The sequence below is a fragment of the Meleagris gallopavo genome, chromosome 28, assembly GCF_905368555.1.
Source record: "Meleagris gallopavo chromosome 28, MGAL_WU_HG_1.1, whole genome shotgun sequence".
Lineage (NCBI taxonomy): Eukaryota > Metazoa > Chordata > Aves > Galliformes > Phasianidae > Meleagris > Meleagris gallopavo.
The window spans coordinates 3188218-3214313 of record NC_139431.1 but is presented as its reverse complement, the minus strand read 5'-3'; the positions used below and the strand labels follow the sequence as shown (position 1 = coordinate 3214313).

At 50.4% G+C, this 26096-nt stretch overlaps 3 protein-coding genes across 3 annotated transcripts; 1 reads left to right on the top strand and 2 right to left on the bottom strand.

The window, feature by feature from the left end:
• Nucleotides 1-79: 79 nt before the first annotated feature.
• ATP5PB (ATP synthase peripheral stalk-membrane subunit b) lies at nt 80-4045 on the bottom strand. The gene is made up of 7 exons (XM_003212929.3): nt 3890-4045; nt 3731-3782; nt 3502-3647; nt 1733-1896; nt 1208-1333; nt 816-995; nt 80-242 (listed from the first exon to the last, which is right to left on the bottom strand). Exons 1-7 carry the CDS (start codon nt 3915-3917, stop codon nt 171-173), a joined length of 768 nt encoding a protein of 255 aa, XP_003212977.2. The 5' UTR covers nt 3918-4045; the 3' UTR covers nt 80-170.
• On the top strand, nt 4016-8222 carry WDR77 (WD repeat domain 77). Its single transcript, XM_085210210.1, has 10 exons — nt 4016-4274; nt 4368-4553; nt 4673-4814; nt 4887-4936; nt 5486-5556; nt 5932-5986; nt 6253-6324; nt 6425-6533; nt 6676-6744; nt 6932-8222. Exons 1-10 carry the CDS (start codon nt 4109-4111, stop codon nt 7089-7091), a joined length of 1080 nt encoding a protein of 359 aa, XP_085066336.1. The 5' UTR covers nt 4016-4108; the 3' UTR covers nt 7092-8222.
• Nucleotides 8223-9730: 1508 nt separating this feature from the next.
• On the bottom strand, nt 9731-25057 carry C28H6orf132 (chromosome 28 C6orf132 homolog). Its single transcript, XM_085210209.1, has 5 exons — nt 24767-25057; nt 20932-21047; nt 16067-16142; nt 12997-15721; nt 9731-12646 (listed from the first exon to the last, which is right to left on the bottom strand). Exons 1-5 carry the CDS (start codon nt 24906-24908, stop codon nt 12541-12543), a joined length of 3165 nt encoding a protein of 1054 aa, XP_085066335.1. The 5' UTR covers nt 24909-25057; the 3' UTR covers nt 9731-12540.
• Nucleotides 25058-26096: the final 1039 nt, after the last annotated feature.

The window sequence follows — 26096 nt, the reverse complement described above, 5'->3', positions numbered from 1 at the left end:
GGAAGTAATGCCCCACTATAATCAAACTACCATGGCTACTTCACACACACACATATAAAAATCACACTCAAACAGCAAATATTTTTGTTTGTTGGTTTTAATGACATTTTACAATCAGAGTTTCCAACAATAAGTAATGGGACACCTCAGAGGGATCAAGTACTATGTGGCTACACCGCCACCTGGGCGCTCTTCGATAGTGCCTTCAGGTCCAAAATGCACTTTGCAATGCTCTCCTTCTGCTGCAAAAGAAAAATAAAACATTTTCAGTAGAAAGCCTTTATGAAAAGAAGCAAAACACGTACTTAGTGCACTTTTTATTTTCCCTTTAGACACTCAAAATGAGTTATAGACTGAAAGGTATAATGCTATGTAGCTTATAAGGAGAGATTCAAATCCAAGCAGTGATCTGTCTTAAATCATATTTCTAGCTCTGCTTGTATATATTTCATTGTTATCAGGTTCATTCCTTAAAAGAAAGGGCATCCAAAGTCCATCTGGGGATCATAAGCCATTCTCTCATAGAGAGGGATTTTTAGAAGAGAATTCCCTGGTGTGCCCTTATTGCAGGGTTAGCTCTATGCTGCAAGAGCAAACAAAACCAGTGACTTGCTCACTTCACTAGCAGCACCAACACCTTCTATCTAGTGTGTGGGCTTGTTAGCTCTCATACAGCAGCAGGAATGCATCACTGCTGTGCTTGCAAGCCACCCAGATGATCTGGTATTTTTTGACTCAGGTGAGAAGGACTGGACTGCAATATGCTTATAGACTAAAACATAGCACAGATGAAAGCAAACAGCAAAAACCAAAACCTGCTGAGGCGTGATGCTCTGAATAACGCTCTTCTCCACCCACTGAACCATGTGATCTTGCTCTTTCTGACGCTTTAAGTTCTGCAGAGCCACCTGATAGTCCAGCCTTTTCTTTACTTCATTGTATACTGTCAGCAATCTTTCTCGGTAATTAGCTTCCAGCAGCATGGCAATATTATTCTAGACACAGAAATCAACTGATTAATGTTTGACAACAAGACAATACAGCAGAACACAGCCCCATACAAAGTCAATAGATCAGGTAGTGGAACTAGCCTTGTCTGCAACAAATGTCTCATAACTGGTTTGTTACTTGTTAGTAACTTAAGAGGCACCCGCAGTATGTGATGGAAACAGCAGTAAAAGCGAGCAGCAGAGCTAGAGCTGCATACCCTCTTAGCATCAAAGAGGTAACTGCGGCCTTCAACTCTCCACTGCTCCTTTTTCTCCTCCTCAATGGCAGTTTCCAGTGCTTTAATTGCTTCATTTTTCACCTCTAAAGCTTTAGCAACTTTCTCCTGAAAATAGAAACAAAAAATGATTCAGAATTAAAGCAAGCTGCAAAGAAAACAAATGATCTGCAACCTATTCCTGAAATTCTGCATTACAATTTGAGAAATACCTACACCAGCTAGATTGCATCAGGTTTGGGACGGCATGACAAGAATTACTGTTCACAACCAACTGTACAAAAAAATAAAAAGCCATAAAATATTTGTTTTGGTGTAAAGTGCTTTTCCTTCATTTTTTTCCCCCCCAAACTCACATAGCAACACCAACCTAAGATCTAAAACATACCTCATTTAAGCATCGTTACAAGAATAGTAGGCTCAGATTCTATTACAGCCCAGATCTACTTAAGCAGATCAATTAGTTTTTAGCTTCTGCAAAGTTGGATTAAATATTATTATTTTTACCTCATTAAGTTTGTCAGCAAAAGCTGCTACATCAGCACCATACTTTTTAACGGTGTAAATGATGACTGTCAGTATGCAGGCAGCTGCAACTGTCTCGTGGTTAATGACATAGATTTCCTTAGAGAGTAGGTAAAGCAGGAGCCCAGTTCCCAACATGTAAGGTCCTAAAAAAAATAAAATAAATCAGCATTATTTGCACTGGAGTGAAACACCTAAAAGCAAGTAGATTAAATCCAGGAAACATACAGAAAGGACACTGAGGTGCTGGAGCAGGACCAAAGAAGGGCAACAAGGCTGGGGAAGGGCTTGGAGAATATGGCCTATGAGGAGAGACTGAAGGAACTGGGGCTGTTTGGTCTGGGGAAAAGGAGGCTGAGGGGAGACATTATTGCTCTCTTCCAATACCTGAAAGCTGATTGCAGCAGAGCGGGTTGGTCTCTTCTCACTGGTAACAGGATGAGGGGGGAAATGGCCTCAAGTTGCACCAGGGGAGGTTTAGATTGGATATCAGGAAAAACTTTAGTTTTTAGAAAGGGTTGTTAAGCACTGGAATGGGCTGCACAGGGAGGTGGCTGAGTCACCATCCCTGGATGTGTTTAAAATCCATCTGGATGTGGTGCTCAGGGATGTGATTTAGCAGAGGGCTGTTAGAATTGGGGTAGGATGGTTAGGTTCATGGTTGGACTCTAAGATCTTTGAGGACTTTTCCAACCTGAGTGATTCTATGATTCTATGACTCCTTTCTACCATAACCAAAGGCAGAATCAGACAGCTTCAGAACACCACAGTGGGAAGGACACCACGAGCAGCACTGCATCCAGCTCCTGGCTCCACACAGGACCGCCCAAACTCAAGCCATATTCACATGGAAGTGCCTGCTGCAGGCCTTGACTTGACTATTGTAAGGTTGTTCAAAGGCACTTAGCATGTGTAATACTACACAGGCCTCATAACCACCCTCTCTTAATACCTAAAGAGTAGAAATTCTTCCTCTTCTCCTTAAATACCATGCTTTAAACACATGCAAGATGCTGACCAATGCTGTGTTTTCCCAAATACCTTACCTTTTTTATGCTACAAATTACAGACACATCTAAACAAGCCTAACTAAACGCAAATTAAAAACACATCACAGAATCACAGAACTGCAGAGTCTGGAAGGGGCCTCTAGAAATCATCCAGTCCATCTCCCAGGCAGATGTGAAATCTGTTTCTTGGACAGTGAGGAACACAGCATCTGCATTCAATCAACATGAATAAAATGAAACTGTTAAATCAGCATTTTTGGCACAGAATGTTTTCTGGGAACATTCACTGCAGAGGGAGCAGAATTCCCTTCTGGAATTCCCCCTTCCCCCAGGAGGGGCTACTGCACTACCAGAGCCGAGCATCAGGGGGCCAAAGTCCTCCTATTTCTAGAGAGAAATAAACTACAAATTAGGTGAGGCTTTGCAGAACATTTGGTTTTTTGCACCTTAAATAGGCTCCCTATTAAACAGGGACTGATTTTGATGACTGACTCCTTGAAATAAAGTGTTCCCCAAGTTCTTGACTTATGGAGAATCTCAGTTTGAGAAGAAAGCAATCAAGAGTTCAATTTCAACTCTTACAAAAGTCCTTCACTTCTCTGCACGTCAAAATGTGAGTCGGGTTACGCTAAGAATTCAGGAAAGCAACAGAAGAGGCCAAAACAAAGTGACATTTTTATCAGTCTGAACCCTTCCTCCAAGTCAGACGATTTGCTGTCAGCTCAAAACGCAAATACTAACCTGTGACTCCGGTTTTAGGATAGAGAAACTGGAAGAACTCCTCAGGGATCAGGCCGTGTCGGACCTCTCCTCCTTTCTCGGGCAGCGGAGGCACAGGAGCCAAGCGGTGCTGAGCGGTGTGAAGCGGCCGCGCGACGTGCAAGACACTGCAACGAGAAAGCTTCCGTTCAGCTCCACGGCGTGCAGAAAGAACCGCCGAGGGAAAGCAGCCTGACAGCGCGGAACTCACCCTGCACAGACGGGAGGCGGGAGGCCCTGCAGGCCCTTCAGCACGGCCGGGGCTGCGGGAGGAGAGGGGCAGAGGGCACGTCAGGACGGAGCTCACACACCCTCCCCTCCCCCCCAGCTCCCGCCCGCCATTTCCCCGTAAGGAGCCGTGCCCGCTCACCGACGCGGAGGACGAGGCGGGACAGCATGGCGGTACAGCGACCCTTCGTCCCGGTGACCGCCGGCCGGCTCCGCACCACCGAGATGGCGGCTGGGCGGATCTCGCGGGACTCTCGCGAGACTCTCGCTGAGGCAGCTCTCGCGAGAGGCGACGGCGCGCGCGCGGCGCGGGAGCACGTGGGGTCGCCGCCGGTCCCGGTCCCGCTGCGCCACCGCCGCCATGGAGGAGCCGCCGCCCGAGCAGCCGCCGCCCCCCGCGACTCCGACGCCCTCAGCAGGCGGGGAGGAGGATGAGGCCGCGGGGGCCGGCGGCCCCGAATGGAACATCCCGCCTAACGCGCCCGCCTGCATGGAGCGGCACCTGGAACGCGCGCATTACCGCGCAGGTTAGCGGCCCGCGGCACGGGGCGGCGGGGAGCGGGGCGGGAGGGGCGACGGGGAGCGGCACCGCGGGCGCTGAACGGCTGAACGTCCCGCAGACGGAGCGCTGCTGCTGGGCGCCTCGGGGCTGAGCGGCCGCTGCTGGGCCGGCTCCATCTGGGTGTTCGCCGACCCCCGGCGCGCCCCCAGCGAGGGCTTCTGCACCGCCGGCGTCCAGACCGAGGCGGGCGTGGCCGACCTGCGCTGGGTGGCGGACAGAGGAATCCTGGTTGGCTCCGACTCCGGTAAGCGCGAGCCGTCGCCCCCCGCCCGCTCCCGCCGGGCTCCCCCCGGCCGCACCCCCCGTTCCCTTCCCCCCGTCCCGGTGCCCGCGGTGAGGCGGGGCCCCCGCTGTGCCCCGCAGGCGCCGTGGAGCTGTGGGAGCTGGACGAGAAGGAGACCCTCATCGTCAATAAGTTCTGTAAGTACGAGCACGACGACATGGTGGAGGCGGTGGACGTCCTGGCGGGCAGCACGCGGGCGGTCAGCGGCGGAAGAGACTTCAGGTGAGCTCTCCCGGCCCCCGCTCCCCCCCCGGGATGTGATGCCAGGCCCTGACTGCTGCCTCTCGTCTGCAGTGTGAAGGTGTGGGACCTCCCGCAGCAGGCTGTGCTGCACTCCTACAGAGGTGAGTGCCCACTGCGTTGCAGGTTGTGGCCCCCACACGCGGGTGCTTCAGTTCCTAGCACAAGCGTACTTCTCTGTTCGTTTTTTCCTGCCCAGCCTGTGTTATAGGACCCACTTCTTCTCTTTTCCAAGTATATCTTTGAATTTCTCTGCTTTCTTCTCTTCTCTGTACCTGCATGCATAATGTAAGCTGTATTTGCTTTGAATGATGCTCACCAGAGCTCTGGGGAGCTCACACTGGGCTGTCACAGAGGCCATGCTGTGCTTACTTGGTCACCTCCTCCTGCCCCTCTGTAACCAACCTTTGGTCTGCAGAGGATTCTTCAAGCTGGTGCACATCGTGAGGACGTGGCTGCAGTGACTCTCTTTGGGTTTGGCAGCTCAGTGTGTTAGGACATGCTTGGATTGCCTTGGATAGAAGTTACTCTTTGTCTGCTGTGCCTCTAGAGATCCTCGCTCCCTTCTCTGTGTTGTGCAGTTGGGCACTGGGCACACAGGGGAATGTTGGATACAGTCTTTGATGCTCTTTATCCTTTTGTGCTTTTGGTAGCTCACTCCGATGCAGTGACATGTGTGGCTGCCTGTCCTGGTAAGGACACCATCTTCCTGTCCTGCGCTGAGGTAAAGCTAATTCTATCTGAATCTGCCTGATAAAGATGATTTAACTTAATTATTTGCAGCTAAACACATTTATTGAGAAACTACCTGTCATATAAAATGTCTGCACGTATGCTTTGTTCCAATGTTGCAGTCTGATAAGTTGCTGATGGGCTCATCCAGCTGTTGGTGCAAGTTTGTGTTAAAACAGGGGAATTCCCAGCTCTGTCCTGGGGTTACTGAAGGAGCTGAGTATTAATTCGAGCATCATTTTAAACACAGGAGGAGCTGATGTGGGTTTGAATGTGGATTGGTAACAGAAGTGCAGTGAATCTGAGTTTACGCCTGCCTCTGCTCCAGAAAGAAATTGTAAAAATCTTATTTGCTTTGAATCTATAGGATGAAAGAATATTACTGTGGGACACCAGATGCCCCAAACCAGCTACTCGAATTGGTATGTTTCTGAATGCAGTCACTGCTTACGTATGAAGTTGTGTGAAGAAATACACTATTTCATGCCTGAGTTCTCTATGTCTAACCTCAATCTAGTGGTCTGGCGACTTGGTCACAGAAGCCCATTAGAAGTCTAGTTCTATCACAGAAGTAAAATCAACGTTTAACTAATTATCGTAGTGCTGTAGCAGCGTTAAGTGGGCTAGGGTAGGAATGTCTTTATAAGGACTGCTCTCTTCACTCTTACCCCAATTTATTTACTTACAGTTTGCAGTGCCTGTAATTACCTCCCTACCTCAGTCCTGTGGCATCCACAGGAAAGTGACATCTTTGCTTTAGGTAAGAAGTGCTCTTACTGTTCAGCTTTCACGAGACAAATTGAGGTCTTTCTATTCACGTGACAGCTTTGCTGATAACCTCATTCTCTCTTCTCCTAAAGGTGATGAAAGTGGAACAGTTGCACTAGTAGACACAAAGAATCCTGATTCTGCCCTCAGCTCCATTGTGCATGCCCGACGCGTTACGGGCTTTGCATTTTCTGCACATAGGTACTGTCTAAAATAAGGGTGTAGAATATGCAGCTATAGATACATTTGAATGCCAGAGTAAAGCATTTCACAGTAAAGCATTTTTTGTAAATTTAATTGTGTATTTAATTGTTCTAACCGTGGTCTCTTCTCTGCCCTCTAGTTCACCTTTGCTGGCTTCCATCAGTGAAGATTGTACAGTAGCTGTTCTCAACTCAGACCTTTCAGAGGTGTAAGTACCAGACAGTGTATTCACTGGGGCTTGCTGATTTCTCATTAATTGTTTATGTACTAAAGGGAAGGTGAAAATACTCCTTGAAGTGGGGAACACTGTCCTGACAAACTAGCAATTAGGAAGCGCAGAAGCCAAAAATTCATAGCAAGCAGTGCTCCATGGCTAACAGTGCTCTGTTTTCCAGGTTCAGAAGCCGTTCTCATCGAGACTTTGTAAAAGGTTTATCGTGGTCTCCTTCAGACGATGCCTTGCTCACTACAGTTGGATGGGATCATCAGGTTTTACATCACACTGTCCCCATACCAACTGGTGAAGCTTCCGGAATCAACTGTGTAAAAGAATAGTTTTATAAACTCATTGGTCCAAATTCCTTCCTTGCATTACTTTGGTTCTCCTGAAGTCGACCATGTTTGTGAACTGGAGTGGTTATGGATTGTTGTCTGCCTCGAACCTTGTGACTAAGAAGGTTCCTGTAGTAGTTTTGAATTAAGCATAAATTAGTTGCTAACTAGACTGTACCATCTCCTCAGGAGTTGGATTCACCTGCAAAAAGACTGCAGTTTTTTACCTGGAAAAAGAATAGTGACTTCAGCCACAGAGGAGCCTTGGAAGAAGGAATTAAGTATAATAAAATGAAAAAGACTTGTTTCTTCAAACCACTCACAAAATGAATAGAAACAGATTATTTGGGGAGGTTAAAAGGAACCACCTTTACTGAGGTAGATGCAAAAGCCTGAGCAAAGTGTTTGCTCTTTAAATACTTCCAACTGGACAGGAAGATGTGTTGGAATTTTAATGGTAGAAGAGTTTCCTTGTTGTCCTCAAAGCCACATGCAGTTTAGAAGGTTGCTTTTTGCTATCTTCTATTGCAAATAATCCCATGCTGAGAACTGTATGTCAACTTCTGCTCCACTGGTGGGTATCAGAGTACCAGTGCTTGGTGTGATACGTCACATGCTGTACAATGCTCTACAATAAGGATCCCAGCTGCAGTCATTAAACATCTTTGTGATGGTGCATGACATGCTGAAATACCAGGACCTGGTAATGCTCACCATTGCTTGGAGCTGAGAGCAGCTCAGGGGCTTTTCTGCAGCATGCTGAATGCTGAGAGAAGTTTGCTTGACACCACATTTCAGCTTCTCTGTGCTGAATACAACTGACTCCAGAATAAGGTTTGTGAACAGAAGTTTATATAAGAGAAAAACTGGACTAAGGACTTGAGTCTTCATTTTTGTTGTTTCTGTTATCAGACTGCTTAGTGATAATTAAGGCTCCTGATAGATTTCAGTGAGTGACTTTTTGTGCTGGAAACTGAGAAGATCAAGCATTCCCATAATCCCCTCAAAGACTTCACGTAATCCTTAGAGGTTGAGGTTGTTTTTTTTTTTGGTAATATAACATACAACTTCTCAAACTAAGCTGTTTCCTTTGAATATACTGAACTGACAATAAATGGCATTGCTCTGCATACATGGCCGCTGCTCCAGGTTTGCCTTTCCTAGAGACAACAGTGGGTCTTAGCTAATGAAACAAAAACTTCTGTTAGAAATGAATGCTACATTTTCTTTACCGTGGTAACAACACGACACTGTAAGCAACTACAATGTCAGAATTGTTTTCAGAGCAAAATTCCCCATCTAAAGCATTGTATTGGAAAGGTAAACAATTATAAAGAACAAGTTTCCTCAAAACTATCCCTTCAAAGAGTTAAGGACAAAGGTTGTGTATTACAAACTGCTGCTTGTGAAAAAAGGTGTCTTTGGAAACGATGGAAGACAGTTTTAAAATAAACCATAATTTTCATTTACAACTGGCTCTTTCACCAGGCTACCTCTGCAATATTAAGTGCCATGAGGTCATGGGCTGCTGAAGTTGTGATTTCAGTCCCTGGAGTTACAAACGTGCTTAAATAAACATTCACCAATGCAGTGCAAGCAGGGACAAGTTTCAAATAGGAAGTTTTAAACCACGTAAGTTCCTCAGATCACCGTGCTGCAGCGCTGCGCAGTCCAGGGCAAAAAGCAGCATAGTGGAGAAAAGGTCATTATTGATACATTATTCCTGTTCTTGTACAGTCGATTAAAGACCATGGTGGCACATTCTGGGCTTCGTCCTGCAAGCCTTTGGGTAAAGCTCTGTGTTCTGCCGCAGGAGGGCAGCAGCATGACAACAGCCAGGGGTTTGCACGCATTAAAGATCATCTACCTCTTTTACCACTTGTTTTTTTTTTCCCTACCATCATAAGATAAGCACAGAAGAGCATCAGTTTATTTAGCAGTTGCTTTAGCTTACCAAGGCTATAAGCACTGGGAGGCAGCAAGGCCATAACAAGCAGCATCACACCAGCACATCAGTGCCCACTGACTTACAAGCTATCTGCAAAGGAACTGAAGGATCCTCTGGGTTTTGTGGTGTGCTGATGCTGCCCAAGCTGCTTCACGCCCTGCTCAGGCTTGGGGACACTGCTGTAATATATTGTGGCTAGAGAAAATGCTTCAAGATACATTGCACACTTCCCTAATGAAGAACCTTGTTTTGTAGCCAGGATTAAAGAGATGAGAATGCAAATAAGTATAATTTGGAAGAGTGGAGAGAGTAAGCCACTCTGGAAACAAGCTGCCTTTTATGTCAGTGCTTGCATTGCTCATCCTGCATTTTCAATTTTAAGCACAGCATTCTAGTCAGGACTTGCAAATCACTATGCAAGTTTCATTCCTAATGAAAAGCTCCAAACCAAGAACACTATTTATAGAAACCCAGGCTGAACTGTAAAGCTGCTCCATCAGGCTGCCTACCCTGCAGGGCATGGGGTGGTTCTGCAGCAATGGGCAGTGAGGAGAGCTGTGCTTCTGTTGTCACTGACATTGTCACAGCAGTTGTTGATGCTGAGCCCTAAGCAGAAGCTGGCCCAACCCCTGGGAAAGGTGAAGTTCAGTAGATAAGGCTAGATAATACTAAAAAAAAGTCACACCACGCATCGTAAAACAGTACATCCAGAAACATTTAATGCAAGAAGGTTGGTGTTCAGTGGCACTCATAAATAAGAGACTTTGTTCAAACACTTTACAAGTAGAGCTCTCAGTTCTACTACATTAGCAGGTGCTTTAGAGGAGGTGCAGGGGCTCATTTAAGTCGAATCAAGACTTGAATGACCACACTGGCAAGAGAGGGTTGAGGCATTAAGAATTCCACTGTCAGCTTTCAGGATGGCTGCCAGCACTCTAAGGTCACTTGGCTCTGTTACCACCCCTCAGTTTCCCTCCTCTATCGCTAAGTTTATGTAGTAAAGCAGCTGGGGGAGAAGGAAGAGAAACAGGAATCAGAGTAAAGCAACGTGTGTGCTGTGCTGACAAGATCACCCGGCCAAGAGGGAGCTCCCAGCAGCTGAGTCCTCGCTGCTCATTGCACTGAACTGCCCTGTAACAGCTCTGACAGCCACTTCTTTGGAATGCAGACAGTTCCCCATGGCCTTGGCCTGTTTAGTCGTACTGAAATCCTACTATTTTCCTAAAGCAGCGGGGACAGCCCGCAGTGTCTAAAGAACAGAATCGTTTCAATGCTTCAAACATTCACGTTAACCAGTTTTACTGGGAAGTCCTACTTGGTTTCATTACAGCTTAGTCCATATGCATTCCCAGGATGGGCGTTCTTTGAGTAAATAAACAGCTGGCACACAAACCTGACATATTCTCATGCTATTTAACTTAAAGCAGTGTCCACCTGCTAGAAACAAGATGCTCCACGCTATGTATTACAACGACTTGTGAATTGCATGTCTGAATGAAATAGCAAACATGGGATTCAAAGCAAGTGCCAACGCTGGATTTCACATTTGCTCTGAGAAAAAAATGAAACTTTTGTTAGGGATATTTGTTGAGCTTGAGCAGAATTTGAAAGAGGAAGACAATCCAGAAATTGCATATATGTTAAAGGATTCATCTCCAAGTCTGAAGTCTCCCAGCAAGTCTTTTAAAGTAATTTTAGGAATTCATTTGAAGTTTAACTCATTATGCAAAAATCTACAGCAGGAAACAAAAAGATCAGGTTGCAACATTATCAGTGAAGCTTCTTTGTTTTAGGGGAAAGTGGTGAAATTCCATCCTGAATGTGTGAAACACAACCCCGCAGCTATGCAGACAGCATCACAGCTTCACTCCCAAAGATCAATAATGTTCTGAGGGTGCTCCTCACACGGGGAAATTCCTCACTGGGGCTGGAGATTGGCAGATGGCTGTTGTACACACACTGTGTACCAGCCCAGGGAGTTACTGCCTAGTTCCTCCATAGTTACTCTCCTCCATAAACCAACATCCAGCCGTTTAAAATGTGCTGTTTCAATACCAGCTGGAGTGAACACAACTGGAAGCATTCCAAGTCACTGTGAGTTACTGGCATAAAAACATCCTATGAATTAGCTATTAGGCTGATATGGTATTTGTGTTCTCATTTCATTCGCAGCAAAGTTCAGAATATTTGAAGCCTCTGCAGCATTCGAAACAGCTGTTAAATTATTAGGTAGAGCTGGAAATAATGTAAAACAGAATGTCAACAGCGTGACATTAATAAAGATAACTTCTGAAATCTGCACTGTGAGGGGAAAACTTATCACCGAGTTTTGAGTCTAATTGTAGAGCAAAATCTACTCGCAACACAAAGCAGAATAAGCTTGAATGGAACTAATGATACTGTATGACACTGAGAACAGAAAGTGCTTTCAATAAAGGTAGACTCGTGTCTCAAAGTGCTTTTAGTTTGTCAGCGATTAGAAAATACTCTCTACAAGTTTTTACACCTATCTTACAGTGATTTGCAGCAAGTTTACCTGGGAGGAAGATTTGCTTCTAACTTCTGGAAGTTAACTATTCAAAACCTCAGAATAATACACTCTCACTACAGCTGACCGCAGTGTGAAATACCCTCTTTCAGACCACTCTCCTCTCCCATCACACAGCATTGGCTCCTTCAGGCAGATCTGCACCAAAGTGTCCACAATGCTGATGGAAACAGCTGGAGAAAGGTCCCTCAGGTACACCACACCCCGGAGTGTCAAAAACTTTACACTTACACCAAAACTTAGCTTATTCATCCCCTAGATCAAAGATCTCACGTTGCCAACGTGCTTCACTGCCACCCAGCCGGACCTTGCAGTCTCCCACGACAAAGAACCAGCAACACAAACGTGCAGGCACCAAAAGGAGTGGGAAAGCAAGAGCTGTGCTTGCAGAGCAGTTGCTCCCAGCCCTGGAGATGGGTACTGAGAGCATGAGCTGGCTTAAGGCATCAGTGTAATGGGTTCACTCAAGGCTGAGGGGGCGGTGATGCAGGCATCCTAAACTATTTCTATCCAATTGACCTCACATTCTTAATTCCCCTAAATTCAGATACATACTGGCTTGCTTCCATTACACACATCTCCAGCTTTGGCTTCTCCCCACTCCCAAGCACGATTAAAACAAACAAACTCCAATCTCTCCAGTAATGATCTTTAAACTAAGGGTCTTTTGCATTTTAGAAGACCTATCAGGCTGCAAATTTGAAAATAATACTGGGGAAGAAGGAAGAAGAGAAAGAAAAACATCTTTGCTCACATAACAGTAGCCGGTCTGCAGTAACTATGCTCCATGACAGTCTTTTTGAAGAGTCCAAGTACCAGGTTTGCTCTCCACATTCATCCTCAGCAGTGTCGAGCAGTGTTTGCTGGCCAGGTGGAGAAAACCTCCAACAACCACACACCTCGTTGTCTCTTCCCAGCAGAAGGATGAAGGCAGTGGAACAGCCCTACGGATGAGCCTATCGGTGCCCACTCTGGTAGGTGTAGGAGATGGGCTGCCGTGCCCCGGGTCTGACCGTGAAGGTGTTGGTGGGTCCACCATACTGTGAGCTGCCGTGGGCAGGTCTGAAAGGAAAACAGTGGGGAAAGTCACCAAAAGCCAAAGAAACTATTTGTCTGTATTCAAAATGCTTTTCTATTCAAGCATGATAGTTACAATAGAAGCTTTCCTCTTTTTCCTACAAGAAGCCCCCCCACGCAGCAGCCCTCCACCCACAGCTGCAGAAATAAGTGTGGTCATCAGCACGGCCTCTGCGCTGCCCTTACATCCTCACCACAGAGCTGGTGGAACAAGAGCCACTGCAAAGCCCGTATCTCTGCCATTTGTGGCAGATGACCCAACGTGTTGCTTTCCCACCAATTTCTCAGCCCAGAACTGTACTAACAACCAGAGGTCACTTCAGAGAGCCACATACCTGCCAGCTACTAAGAAGTCCCCATTCTGCCCCTTGTACTTGGCGTCAGCCCCGCCGTACGGCCCAGCTTTCCCAGCTGAATCGATGGAGGTGCGCCTACCCTGCGCGCTACCAGGGCCGTTCCAGTGGGCAGAGCTGAGGCGGCGGGCCGCATCCCCAGCTGAGGAGCTGTACGCCCCAGAGCCATAGGATGTGAGCCCCGTGCCCCGGGCAGCTGCTCTGGGGTAGGAGTGTTCAGGCTCGGAGACGTAGAGCCGCTTTTTGATCAGTGGGCGGCTACTCGGCCCTTGGCTGAGGTAACCGGCGGTGCTGCTGTAATCTGGGCGCGGAGGTGCCAGGTCACCATTCCTCCTGCTGTGCTCCGAGGGCTCCTGGCTGCTCCCATAGCCGTAACTACGGCCGTAGCCAGGCCACCTGAAGTACCGCGGTGCGTCAGAGCCACGGCTACACTCAGGGAAGCTGGAGCACTTGTGGTTCTCTTCACGGCTCTGCGGGATCCCACCAACCTCATCCGCCTCATTGCTGAACTCGGGGGGCGGGGGGATGATGGTGTAGTCCAGCACTGCCTCCCCATTCTCCTCCTCCTCTCCAGACATGGCATGGCGGGGAGGGTTGGGGTTCTTTGGCTGTCCCTGCTCCAGCAGACCCCGCAGCAGGCTTGAGGCTGCAGCCCGCTGCTCCCCGGGGTGCTGCCCATTGCCCACGGCCTGGCCCTGCTCTGAGGAACTGGAGAAGGACAGCGGCTTGCTCTGTGCTGCCGAGGGCCGGGGCACCACGGTGAAGGAGTAGGGCTTGGATTCGTGGCGGTAGAAGGTGGTGCTGGAGGTGGTTTCCGATGCGCTGCTGCCAAATTTGGTGTGTGGCCTGGCTCTTGGCAGACCCCCCGCATCGCTGCCCTGGCGGCCCCGCTGTGCCCGCTGCCGGGCTGCCAGCAGCAGTGCCATGGGAGAGCCCCGCTCTACCCGCTCTCCTGTCACCGGGTGGATCAGCACCTCCTCCTGCCCTGTGCCCAGGACTTCCGGGGGGCTGCTGGCCAAACTCGGGGGGCATGCAGGCTCAGCTTCACCAGCCCCGGCCCGGTGCACTTTGTACTGGAAGATGTTGGTGTTGGGCTGTGGTGCTGGGGAAATGGGGGGCGATGGGATCGGGGGAGCTGGCGCCTCTTCCACTGCTCTCTGAGGTGGGCCTGGGGGGCTCACACTGCTGTCAGGGGAGCAGGGAGCAGGGGTTGAGCTCTCCATGGCCTTGTCAGCAGCAGGGACGATGGGAGCAGGATGCTTCTCTTGTTCTGTTTTCTTCTCCACAACTGCAGCAGCTGCTGGGGCTGGCAGTGAGCTCAGGGCTGGTTTTGGCAGCACGGCGTCACTCGGATCAGGAGGGCTCAACCCTGAACGTGAGGCACTGCTACCATCCTCAGGGCTCTGCTTCTCACCACCGAGCCCCAGGGCTGGCTTCCTTTCCTTCTTCAGGGAGAACACAGCCTCCAGCTCACTCCTGATCTTCTTCACGCTGTGGGGCTGTGCAGTGGGGCTGCTCTCCACAGCTGGTTGTGCTGCACCAGGGTGTCCCCCCACGGTACTGGGGCTGCTCCCAGGCCCCTCTCTCCTCTCTCTCTCCTCTCCTGTAGGTGAGGACAAAGCTTTTCCAACAAGCCTGGCTCCATCAGACCCATGGCTACCAGCATGGTTGGTGCTGCCATTTATGGGCTGGGGGGCTGCTGGCCCTTCTGGCTGCCTCTCATCCCTCCTGGGGGAGCGCAGCAGGGCCGACAGCTCGTGCTGCAGCTGGCTCAGGCTGCTGGGATCCTTCCAACTGTCCTCACAGAGTGGATAGTCCGGAGGGGGCAGCTCCAGGTCGTTTGCAGTGATAACTTCAGATTTTGGAGGAGAGTCTCTGGTGTCTGTTTTTGGCTGGAGGTTCTTTGGCTCTGAGTTGGGCACTGAGGTCCGGCTGCTGAGCACAACGCCCGGCTTGGGGCTCAGTGGAGGAGGGGCTGCCTTGGTGACGGGCTGTCTTAAAGGCGGATTTCTTTCCTTGGCTTCTCCTCCATGAACTTTGGCTGCGGGTCTGATGGTGAAGCAGGGCGGGAGGGGCGGCCGTGCGTGGGGCTGCCGGGTGAAGGGCTCGATGCGGGAGGGCTGGCTGTCCTGCATGGGGATGGAGGAGGACCGGGTCGGGGCAGGCGGGGGCACCTTGAAGGACCTGGGGAAGGTGAGGTGGGGCTCAGGGCACTGCTTAGGGGGTTGTGGGCTTTCCTCTGCACTGGGGGCAGCCGGCACCTTGGTCTCAGCAGGACAGAGCGGCCCCTCATCATCCACCTGCCTCGTGTTCAGCACTGTCTCAGACTTCCACTTGGAGATGCCATTGCTGAAGGGCGCAGGAGCCTTGCTGAGCGGTGGGGCCGGCGGGATGAAGTCTGGAGGTGCTGGCGTGATGGGGGAGGGCAGAGTGGGCTCTGGAGGTGGTGGAGGTGCCACGGCAGGGGGTGGTGGCACTGCCTCAGGTGGTGGCAGCGGCGGCGGCGGTGGCAGTGCTTCGGGTGGTGGAGGAGCCGGTGGGGCTGGAGGTGGTGGTGTGAGCACCTGAGCTGTTGGAGGGGGTGGTGGGGGCACTGATGGTGGTGGAGGGATGTCCTCATCCTCATCTTCCCTCTCGAGAGCCTGTGGGCGCAGGTCCCCCACTGAGCTGTACATTCGGTAGTTCCCGTTCATCTGGGAGCCGGAGTCTGTAAGGAATAGCAAGAACAGGGTGGCATGAGCACCTCCACCAGCACTGCAAAGACCAGAATTTCCTCTGGAGAGCCATCCTCCTAGGAAGCTGGTTTATTTTGCTCAGCAGCTGTCTAAAGCTTGCTTAACTCTAACAGCCACTACAACTCAACTTTTAAAAACAAATTCATTTTCAACGACCCCAAAAAGTTATTAATAGCAGGTCTGGTTTTAGCATTAAAATCTCAGGATCAGACTGTCTGCTCCAGAGCGTGGCACATGCACACTTTCTTCAAAGAATTCCCCAAGTCCAAGGAATTGCTGAACTCATTGCACTGAAGGACTTTGGAAAGACCCCTTACCAGAAGCTGCCTTTTCCTCAAAGTCATCCGGCACTGATGGTGTTGGCACAGCCACCCCATGGGATTCCTGGGCGTTCTGTTGAGAAAATAGAGCTGTTTTATGCCCAGGGATTTAGAATAAAGGCTTGACAAGCAGGCACTAGGCTGTATAGCTGGTAATCTAAGCAAACAGAAACCTGATGGATCCAGTGCCATTTCATAGCCATGGAGGTACTGCAGCTGCCGCTGCTGCTGTTCAAGTGGACACGGGAAGCGGTTGAGGTTGCACAAGCCACAGGACAAAACTTCTCTTGCTCGTCAGGTGCAGACAGGCTGAAAGGAGCGTGGTTGTTTCACACCCAAGCTTAGGGCTCCACAACTTGACATCAGCAGCGTTAGTTTCTCACCATTTGCCTATCAAGCCAATTTAATCGCTCTCTCTGGTTCTGTGGGCATTGCTCTGCAGCAAGCCCTGACAGCCTCTGCCACAGCCACTGAAGCTGCAGAAAGGCTTCCAGGTTTTTGGGAAACTCTGGCACCAGCATATCCGAACAGGCTGGGGAAAACTGCTGCCTGTGAGGTTTGCTTCACTCTCAATCACTCCCTTAGCATTCACACTGAAGACCTAGCAGCGCATTTAGCTCTTGCAGGACCGTGCAATTTAGCAGCCTACACATCTGTGAGGATGCCCACAGCCAGGGCAGCTGGGATAATTACAGCCACCCACTGTGAGATATTCACAGCACAGTGACTCACCCAGAGTGCTGACCAGGGCTCCTGCCTCACGCCTGCCAAAAGCAGAAAGGCTCTCCTCCTTCCTGCAGTGACTCACTGTAAGGTTGGGGTTGCAGTTACTCATGAAACGTACAGTAACGCACCCATGGCCGAAACACAACCTGATGCTGAATCAGGCTGCCATGCAGACGTAAGCAACTGAAGCAGTGCACTGGGCTTTCAGATAGCAGTGCTGAGAAAAACCATAGCGAGGACATACCAGGAGCTCCCGTGGGCAGGAGCTGGGGACAAACTCCTGTGTGTGCAAAGGAGACACTCTTCAGCTTGCACCACGTCTGTGCAGTGTCTTGGTAATGATTGAGCCAGCGCCCTTTGCCTTTCGCTGGTACCAGCACTGTTTTCACAGGAGACTGCTGTAGGATTCCAAAGTCTGTTTGCTCAAAGGTTAAGCTGAGTGCCTACAGACAGCCCCGTGCAGGGCACAGGCAGCACGTGAGCATTACATGCTGGATGTAAGGAGATTGGGAACGTGAGCTGCTGGGGCAGAGTTGACTTGAGCAGAAGCCTGAGCCCCTTCAGAAGGGCCCTGTGTCCTTCCCATCCCCAAACATGCACATGCTACTGCCCTTGCAAAGTCTATTGTCCTGCAGATGACCAAATACCCTCTATAACCACAAGTGAGTCAGCCAGGTAAAGGCAAGCCCAGAGAGAGTAAATAGGAACGCAGAGCTCATGGCATAGAGTAACTGATCAGGGAAGTTCACACTGGTGGGAAGCCAAGGTCTGCTGAGGCATTAGGACAGATCTCTGTTAGTGGCAAAGTGCACCAGGTGAGCTTTACAACCTCTTCTAAGAGCTCCATACCATTCCTAAAGATACAATGTAGAGGAAAGATCCTCAGCTTCAGCTGAAAGCCAGATGGAAGATGAAGAGTAACAGAGACACTTTAAGACCAGAGAACAGAATTGTCCGATGCAACCAAATTCCAAAGGCCAAAAGGAAAGAGCCAGTGGTACCCATTTTCCATGGAAATTCATTGCTGCCAATCTCCAGAACACAGTGAGGGTTTCTACTCATTTACAGGAGAACAAAAGCATCTGAGCGCTCGTTTGACCTGAATTAAAAGCAAAGTATGCATCACACGTTTGGATAGCAGTAGGTAGAAAGGGAAGAGCAGACAGAAGAGATCTATGCAAAACTGGAGGAAACAAAGTCCACACATCATAAATGAACCATTTTGGACATGTTACTTCAACAGGTCCTAAAAACTGGGCAAGCCTGTTTCACGCTCAAAATTTCTGTGGCAGTCGCTAATGCTCAGCATCTGAAAACCCACCCATCTTCACATCACAACCTGGCTTCTAAAATGGAAAGCATCTCCAATGCACTGCCAGCCTTGAGAGATGACCAGAAAGATTATTTCCCTCTCATGTGTTTGCTAGGGGTGTGACCAGCCCGAAGCTCCCGCTGATTCACAGCAGGCTGCCATGCTGTGGGTGGTGCACCAGGAACCTGCATTTCCAGTTTGTGGTGCTCGAAATCAGATTTGTGCGCTGAGGATCCTATTAGGGTGAGCTTTCACTGCAACAACCAGGAATCCCTTTTCAGCACTGAGACAAAACCAAATATCCTCTGTCTCCAGTGGAAGAGCTTGCCTGTTGTTGTGGTCCTCAGCTCCCCTAGTCTTTCCCATGGATTTAGAATCACAGAATTGTTTGAGATAGAAGGAACCCCTAAAGGCCACCTGGTTTCACTGCCCTGCATTGACATCCATCAGGTCCTCAGAGCCCTGTCCCTTGGGTGTCTGCAAGGACAGGGTACCACCTCTCTGGGCATTTCCTGCGAAGCCCATGCTTCCCACCCATTAAGTGAGCTCAGTTTAAGGCCACTTCTTAAATAAAGCACCACAATAGCTATCTTGCATTTCGAGAGTCTTAAAGAAGCCAACTATTTCCCCATATAAGGACAGCTACCTCCAAACTCTATTCTGAAGCAAAGCCTGGGAAATTTGGTGGTTAACCAAAGGAATTTCATCCCCTAAGTGCCAAAGCTTTGCCTTCACCTGCAGGAGAAAGGGACATTGCACAGACAGATGGCTGTGCTTTGCCTGTTCCATCCAGGGCTGCCGGTGCCCAGTGGTGTGCAGGGAGGGCTGCCATGCAGGGAGCAGGCACTGCAGGGCAGGGTGTGAGCATCGCCTGACTCAGCTGCCCACGAGCTGCTCCCCAGCATGCTGCTGGCTGAGGAATGCAGAGGGGTTGGGTGGAAAGAAAGGGTTAAGGCTGCAGAACAGCCCAGTGCAAATATGCGTGTGGCAGCAGAAGTGTCTGTGCCAAGACAAATCATCATCAAACCTGATCAAAATAATGCAAATAATCAACCCAGACTAGTCCTCAAAAATATGTGGCTTACACCTACTGCTGATTTCTTCAGTTAAACACGTTACTCTCAGAAGAGGAGCACAGTTGATAAGGATCCATCGCTCTGGGAGAACCCCCCCAGACCACCTATGCTCCTGAAGGCAGCAGGAAAACAACACTGCCAGGGTGACAGCCCAAAGTATTTATTCCATTTGTGCCATTTAATCCAGTACCATCTTCACTTCCACTAGGAAGATGTTTGGAAGCTCTGAGAAGATGCAAAAACCCAGCAAGTGCTATGGGGTGCCAGCTGTGGTCATGTGCTGAGCTCTGTGATACCAGAGGAGTTTTTTCAGGCACTGCTCCTAACTGACTCAGCCCACGTGATTTCTTTCACCTCCTGTGGTCTTCTGGAGGGCATTGGGGAGGGCACAATCCTTTGTAGCTTGCTAATTATGCTCTCAAGCTGCTCTATAGCCTCCCCCTTGTTGTCCTCCCAGTGACACCTGTGCAACCCATGAATGAATTGCACCCAGGTGACAGCAGACCAGCTCTTCTGCTACGGGTGATGACTGCTCTGAAGGATGAGGGTGTACAAGGAAAACATCCCTTGCTCAGACAGGACATGCTTGTCAAGACTAAGGACTTCTAAGTGCGTTCAGTGACCCGTGTGTATCACTTCAGATTTAGCTGTCACCATCTCCAAACTACCTCTGAGCAACCACACACTTCCCACTTCATGTACCTACCACGAGGTAAGACCACTGGAAAGATGCCTTACACAGGAGGACAGCTTGCACAGCACAAGTGGCAGTGCAGCACCAGAGCCAGCACTGAGCACTTGTGGCTTTTTGTGTCCCAGCTGTGGTCCAACCACCTGTGGTCCACGTATGCTGGCACTCCTTGCTTTGGGCACTGGTAGCTCTGCTCAGAGCTGTATCCTATACACAGAGATTGGGAAAAATAACTGTCCAACAGCCACAAAGCTTTGTGATTGTGTCCAGATAACACAGGTGTGACAACTGCCCACAGCTGCTCAGATGCAGAGAGCAAAATCCACTGTCCAGTCCCATCCCCAGCCATGCTGGGTGGAGGAGCTCTGACCAGGAGTGTGACTTCAACCACCACAAACTCATCTAGCAACACGAAGATATCAGCTTTGGGATTAGCTCAGACATGGACATGCTGCTCTTCCCTCCACATCAGCCTTTGGCTTCTGCAAAGGTTCTGTCACTCCCCAAACTCCTTACAGAAAAAGAAAAAATGCAGCTTGGTCATTCCCTGCTTACTGAGCTTGTGATGTTTGACATTCATGTCTGGTGTTTGCTATGGGACACAGGAGATGCTGCTCCTTTGTTTCACATCAGCACAAAGAGATTTGGAGTCAGTGCAGCCCATCAAGCTCTGCAGGCACCCGCTGCATCGCCTCCTTGCTCCTGTGCCAGAAACAAGAGCTTTCCTCCTGCTCCATCCAGCACGACGCCGGATCAGAGACTGCCAGCAGTTGCACAAAGAGCAGCGCCAGCCAGATCTGTTCATCTACACACTCAGCAATTTTGACAAAAATGAAAGTACAAGGCAGATAATGCTCACATCTCTCACCCAAGCATCTCGCCTATGCCCAACACGAGCCTTGAACTCGAATCACCTCCTAATCCCTCGCATCCATCATCATTACAGAGTGGTTTGGCTTTTCATTTCTTTTCTTCCCCCCCCGGGAGGAGGGTGAGGGAAGCAACCAGCCTGGCTGGTTCTGGGTATCAGCCCACAGCACTGCTGGCCAACACTCACCAGGGGCAGGAATGTCAGCAGCGGCCGCACTCTGGGACGAGGCTTCAACGTTGCAGTTCCAGAGTCGGTCATCGTCCCAAAGCGATTGTCACCATAATACACTTCAATCACATCCCCTGAGAGGAAGAAAGGACAGTTAGCAGCAGCACTGCATTCAGGGCAGCAGGAAAACAGCGCTGGGCAGCACCTCGCTTCAGAAAGCACTGGGAAGGGTTTGTTGTGTCAGCTGCCAGGAATGGGCAAGGAGCATCACACTGTGTAGGGGACTGGAGCTGAGGAGGGGAGGAGGCAGGTCTGGGCTCTAGGTGCTGGAGGTGGGAGAGCACAGCATCTCTCTGACAGGCTCATTTCTAATAGCAATGAAGCAAAATTTACCTCAGAGGACCAAATGTCAGTACAAGCATCCAATTCACTCCCCACCCAGATTTGGTCTGAGGAAGGAAGATATCCCTCTGGGACAGCACAGCAACAGACACAGGACTTCCCCAGGAGGTGCCTTCTGTCTTCTCTCTGCATACCCCCAGCAGGACAGGTGCTGGGCCACTTATCCAGCTGGAGGTGTGACATGGCATCCCTTGAGCATCCTTCTGTGTGTTGCTGGAAGTTGGCCTCTCATAATTGGCACTGGAGGACAAATTGCTCACCCCAACACTGAGCCTCCAGCCAGCCTTATGAAGAGAGGCTCCAAACTGTCCATGAAATGCTACGATGAGCACAGAGCCCTGGCAATGTGAGCAGAAGCTCTCAGGTCCTGCTGGTTCCCAGCCCTGTGCTTCTACCTTCAGCCACACCTCTTGGGCCAGTTCATTTCTGACGGAGAATAAAGCTCATAAAATTACTTTAATTGCGTTCTTTGTGTCTGATTAACAGCATGAACTTACAAGCAGAAGCTCTGAAGCATGTAAACCCCACCTTGGCTGGAAGGAGATGCACCAATAATTCCCAGCCAAGCAGACCACCACCGAATACAGGAGTCTGAAAAGGGAGGGGGGGAAGCATGCAAAGCAGCCAGGACCAGAGAAGGTCAGCAGCAGTGCTCCCACCAGCAGATTTTGATAGCAAAGAGGCTAAAGCAGAAACCAATCCTTCCGCTCCAAAACACTGACACTGAGAAGTAAACAGACTTATTTTCCCCTTGAGAAGTTTGGAAGCACAGTGCTCAAGCTCCCATGCTAAAGTGGGAAGCGCAGAAATAGTTTCTGTCAAGTTCCATACTGAAATTAAAGGTTGAGGAGCAGAAGAGCAAAAGTTGCATAAGCTCAGTGGTAGCAGAGGGCTGCGGTTCCATGCCTCCACCACCTCCGATCAGGGCACCTGCACAGCTGACCATATCCCCTGGAACAGCTCATGTCCCCCACGCTGCCACCCCCTCCTCATGCAGGTGGAGCCCCTGGTGGGGTCTCTGGGCAATCCTGGGCTGTCATGGCACACAGCCATGTCTGCTGCTAAGGCTTGATAAACAGAGTGGGAAGGAGACATCAGGCATTGCATACGTATGGACAAGACCAGGAGGCAGGGCAGATTTTCTGTAAAATAGTAAATGAATCAGAGCAGGTCCAACTGGGGCTGGGATGGATGGAATGCAGTCTTACGCTGCAGAGTAGAAATCATTAAACAGGAACTTCTGCTGAACAAACTCAAACACCTCAAAGGGACTTCAGAGAGCCTGTGGGCCTTCCTCTCATTGGCTGCAAGAAGCTCTGCTCTCTGGGGACCAGCAGAGATCAGCCAAGAAGGAAACAGAGGTTTACACTGAGTTCAGGGAGATAAGGGGAGGGCAAATGCTTAAGTGCACCCCCACAGAACTAAAGCACTTTCTTCACCTGGAGTGAAGGAATTGGCCACGGTGGGGGCTGGAAATGACTCGGGATGGATGAAAGAATTCAGCATAACCATGAGCTGTAGCAGCAGGTCCAGCAGGCATGCAAGCTTCTCTTTTCTCTCATCACAGGTTGCCCTAACGTACAGTCAGGTGTATCCACCATCCTCTGTCCTTATGGACTTCCCTGAGATGCCAGCAAGTAATTACTGTTATTGTTAATTTTGCATAACCCCTCGGGTAACCCCACATTCAGCAAGCAAGCAGCAAGAGCCAAGGCCAACACAACATGGGAATGTTGATTCAGACAGCTTTGTGGAGCGGAGATAGAGCGGTTCAGAGACCTGAAATAATGTGAGAATTTCCTATTAAGACATCGAGTAAGTAAACTCAGTGAGAAAATGTATTAAAGATCACAAGGTCTTTGATCCTAGATTACTAAGCATCTCTAACCTGAATGCATTTAATTAAAGTAAAATGAAGTGCTTGTAGTTGTGCTTTCTTTGCTAGATAAACAGGACCTGCCTGCTGCAGGTCTGTCACTGCGCTGTTTCCTGGAAGGAGAGCTTGGGGAAGCTACGGAGCCACAGGGAGCAGCTGGCCCTGGCCACGTGTTGGCCACTCTGTGGCATTCGGTCTATTTTGAAGTCATGTGTGTCCCCTCAGTTGTGGGAAACAAAATAAGCGATTTACAACGCGCAATGGAACTCCTTCCTACTCCATGGTTGGTTGCATCACCTGGAGCAGGCGCAGCAGGGCCGGGAACCGCAGCGAGGAGGCGGCAGCAGTCACTACGTTCAGGAATCTCTGAGTCAGTGACAGGCAGACCTACACCCTTCCCACGTTGCTTAACTTCTGTTTACTTTGTATGAAAAAACCAAGGTGGGGATTCGTATCACCATTTGGGCAGGAGACTCTTTTTGGCAGCAACCACGGCATGCAAAGGTGCAGCAAACCTTTGAGAGGCAGGGAGCGCATGGGGCTTCATAGGGTGAAAATAAATTGTTTGGGATCCAAGAGAGCCCTGGGAGCATCGCCCCACTCAATGCACTGAGCACACACTGCTCAGAGCACAGTCACTCAATGCATGTGCCACATAGAATCATAGAATGGCCTGGGTTGAAAAGGACCACAATGCTCATCTCCTTCCAACCCCCTGCTACGTGCAGGTCGCCAACCACCAGACCAGGCTGCCCAGAGCCACATCCTGGCTTTGAATACCTCCGGGGATGGGGCATCCACAACCTCCTTGGGCAACCTGGAGCCATAGAAATGAACCAATGGCACGAACACCATGAGGACGGCAGGGAGTGATTCAACCACCTGCATTTATGCACAAGTTCCAGGACTTCTGGCTTTTACTCTGCGCAGCAGCTCCTACACCTGCAAGGAATGCCTTTGTACTGCGCCGCAGCCATGGGAGTCCATTGGGTAGCAAGCAGGCAGCAAGTTTGTTGCTTGATTTTTGTTTGTTTACTTTTAACTCAAGCCACATCAGAGAGAGGCCCGAATCCCGCTCGCATTCGCAGCAGGCAGAAAGCAGCGATTTTCCCTCCGTGTTCGAGAGCTGCATGAAACTCCGTCACGTTTTACCCGAGTTCCATCAGCGGCCTTCGGGGCGCAACCGCGCTGCGACGGCACCGCTTCGCCCAACAGCCGGGGAGCAGCGCTGGAGGTTCCGCTGGGAGCTCACACCGCCAAACCCCATCCTGCAGCGGCCGCTGCCACCCCGGCTGCACCACCGTCACCCCCTCCTCCCCTCCTCCCTGAGCCCCCAGGGCGCGGCGTTGCGATTACAACCAAACGAAACGCAAACGGCACCCCCCTCAATCACGGCGCTTCGTAAAACAGCTTTAGGGAGGGGAGAGGAGAGGAAAGCCGGGCAAAGAGCGGCACGGCCGCATCGCGGGGACGAGATGGGAACGGGGCAGCCCTTCCCCCCGCCCCGCAGCGCTCCGGGTCGCCCCTCCCCAAGCTTCCCCCCCCCCGGCAGCACGGAGGATGAGGAGCACTGACCGGTGCCGCCCGCGCTGTCGGAGGTCACCTCCTGGCTGAAGATCCAGGGGGGGTTGGTAGCGAAGAGCGAAGCGGCGGCCGTGCCGTGCTTCTTGCCGAAGAGGCGGCTGAAAGTGCCCTGCACGGAGTGATGCTTCTTCATGGCGGGGCTCGGCCGCTCCGCTCCGCTCCCGGCACCGAACCTCCGGCGGCACCGGGCCGCTGGGAGCGGGAGGCAGCGGGCAGGGAGCGAGCGGAGCGGCCGGAACACCTGGCCCCGCCCGGCCCCGCCTCCGCCAGGTGCCCGCCCGGCTCCGCTCCTCCTGCCGCCTGCCTCTGCTTCCCGTTCAGCCCCAGGTGCAGACACACGGCTTTTCCGAGCCGTCCCCAGCGTGGCGAAGCTTTTGCCCGACGGTTGTCTGTCTGTCCCGCTGTCCCGCGAGCATAGAACGGCTTGAGTTGGAGAAGACCCGCAAACGCCATCAGGTCCCACTGCCCTGCGGTGCACGGGGACACCCACAGCTCCATCAGGTGCTCAGAGCCCCATCCGCTGCCCTGGGGTGCAGCTGAGTTGCAAAGCCCCATTCACACATACGGATCCCCTACAGTTCCCTGCAAACACCAACCCTCCCTGCACACCCCGCACTGCTGGCAGCTGGGCTATTTCAGACACAGAAACTGAAAGACAGTGGGAACTGACCCCAGATATTTTTCTGAAGCGTCCCACACTGCCATCAATGTCCCATCACACAAATAAGAGCTGAGGGTTAATGAGTAACCTTGGTTATTAATAAATGATGGGGCTTACAGGAGAACTTTAAACCCCAAATAATCGTCAGAACATAAACTCTGAAGCACAGCTACAATGTAAGGCCCTCCTTACATTGCAAGGTCCTCCTGTCTTGCATTTATTTCTGCTTCCATGCTGTTTTGGCAGTCAGAATGATACAGATTTATTTTCCAGTGATATCTATCACATATTTAATCACTTTTTGAAATCCCGCTTTCCACAGCGTTTTCTTTATACACAAAGCACGGAGTGTGTGGGAACAGTGAAAAACGAACACTGCTGTGACAGGGCAAGAGGGAAATCCAACCACATCGTGAAAGGCCAGGCAACACCAAGACAAAGAGAGCCAACAAAAGTGGCAAATGCAAAAGGGGAGAGGAGCTGAGAGGCTGACCGTGTGAGCTCTGGGGCTGTTACAGGCTGTGATATTTCAGAACCCCTTTCCAGGATGCAGCTGGATCCACCCCACGCCCATCCTGCAGGCTGATGCTGCCAGGGAAGCTCCAGGCCTGACCTGCTCTGTAATTAGTGGGGCTCAGCCCTTGGGACTGTTACCTTAAC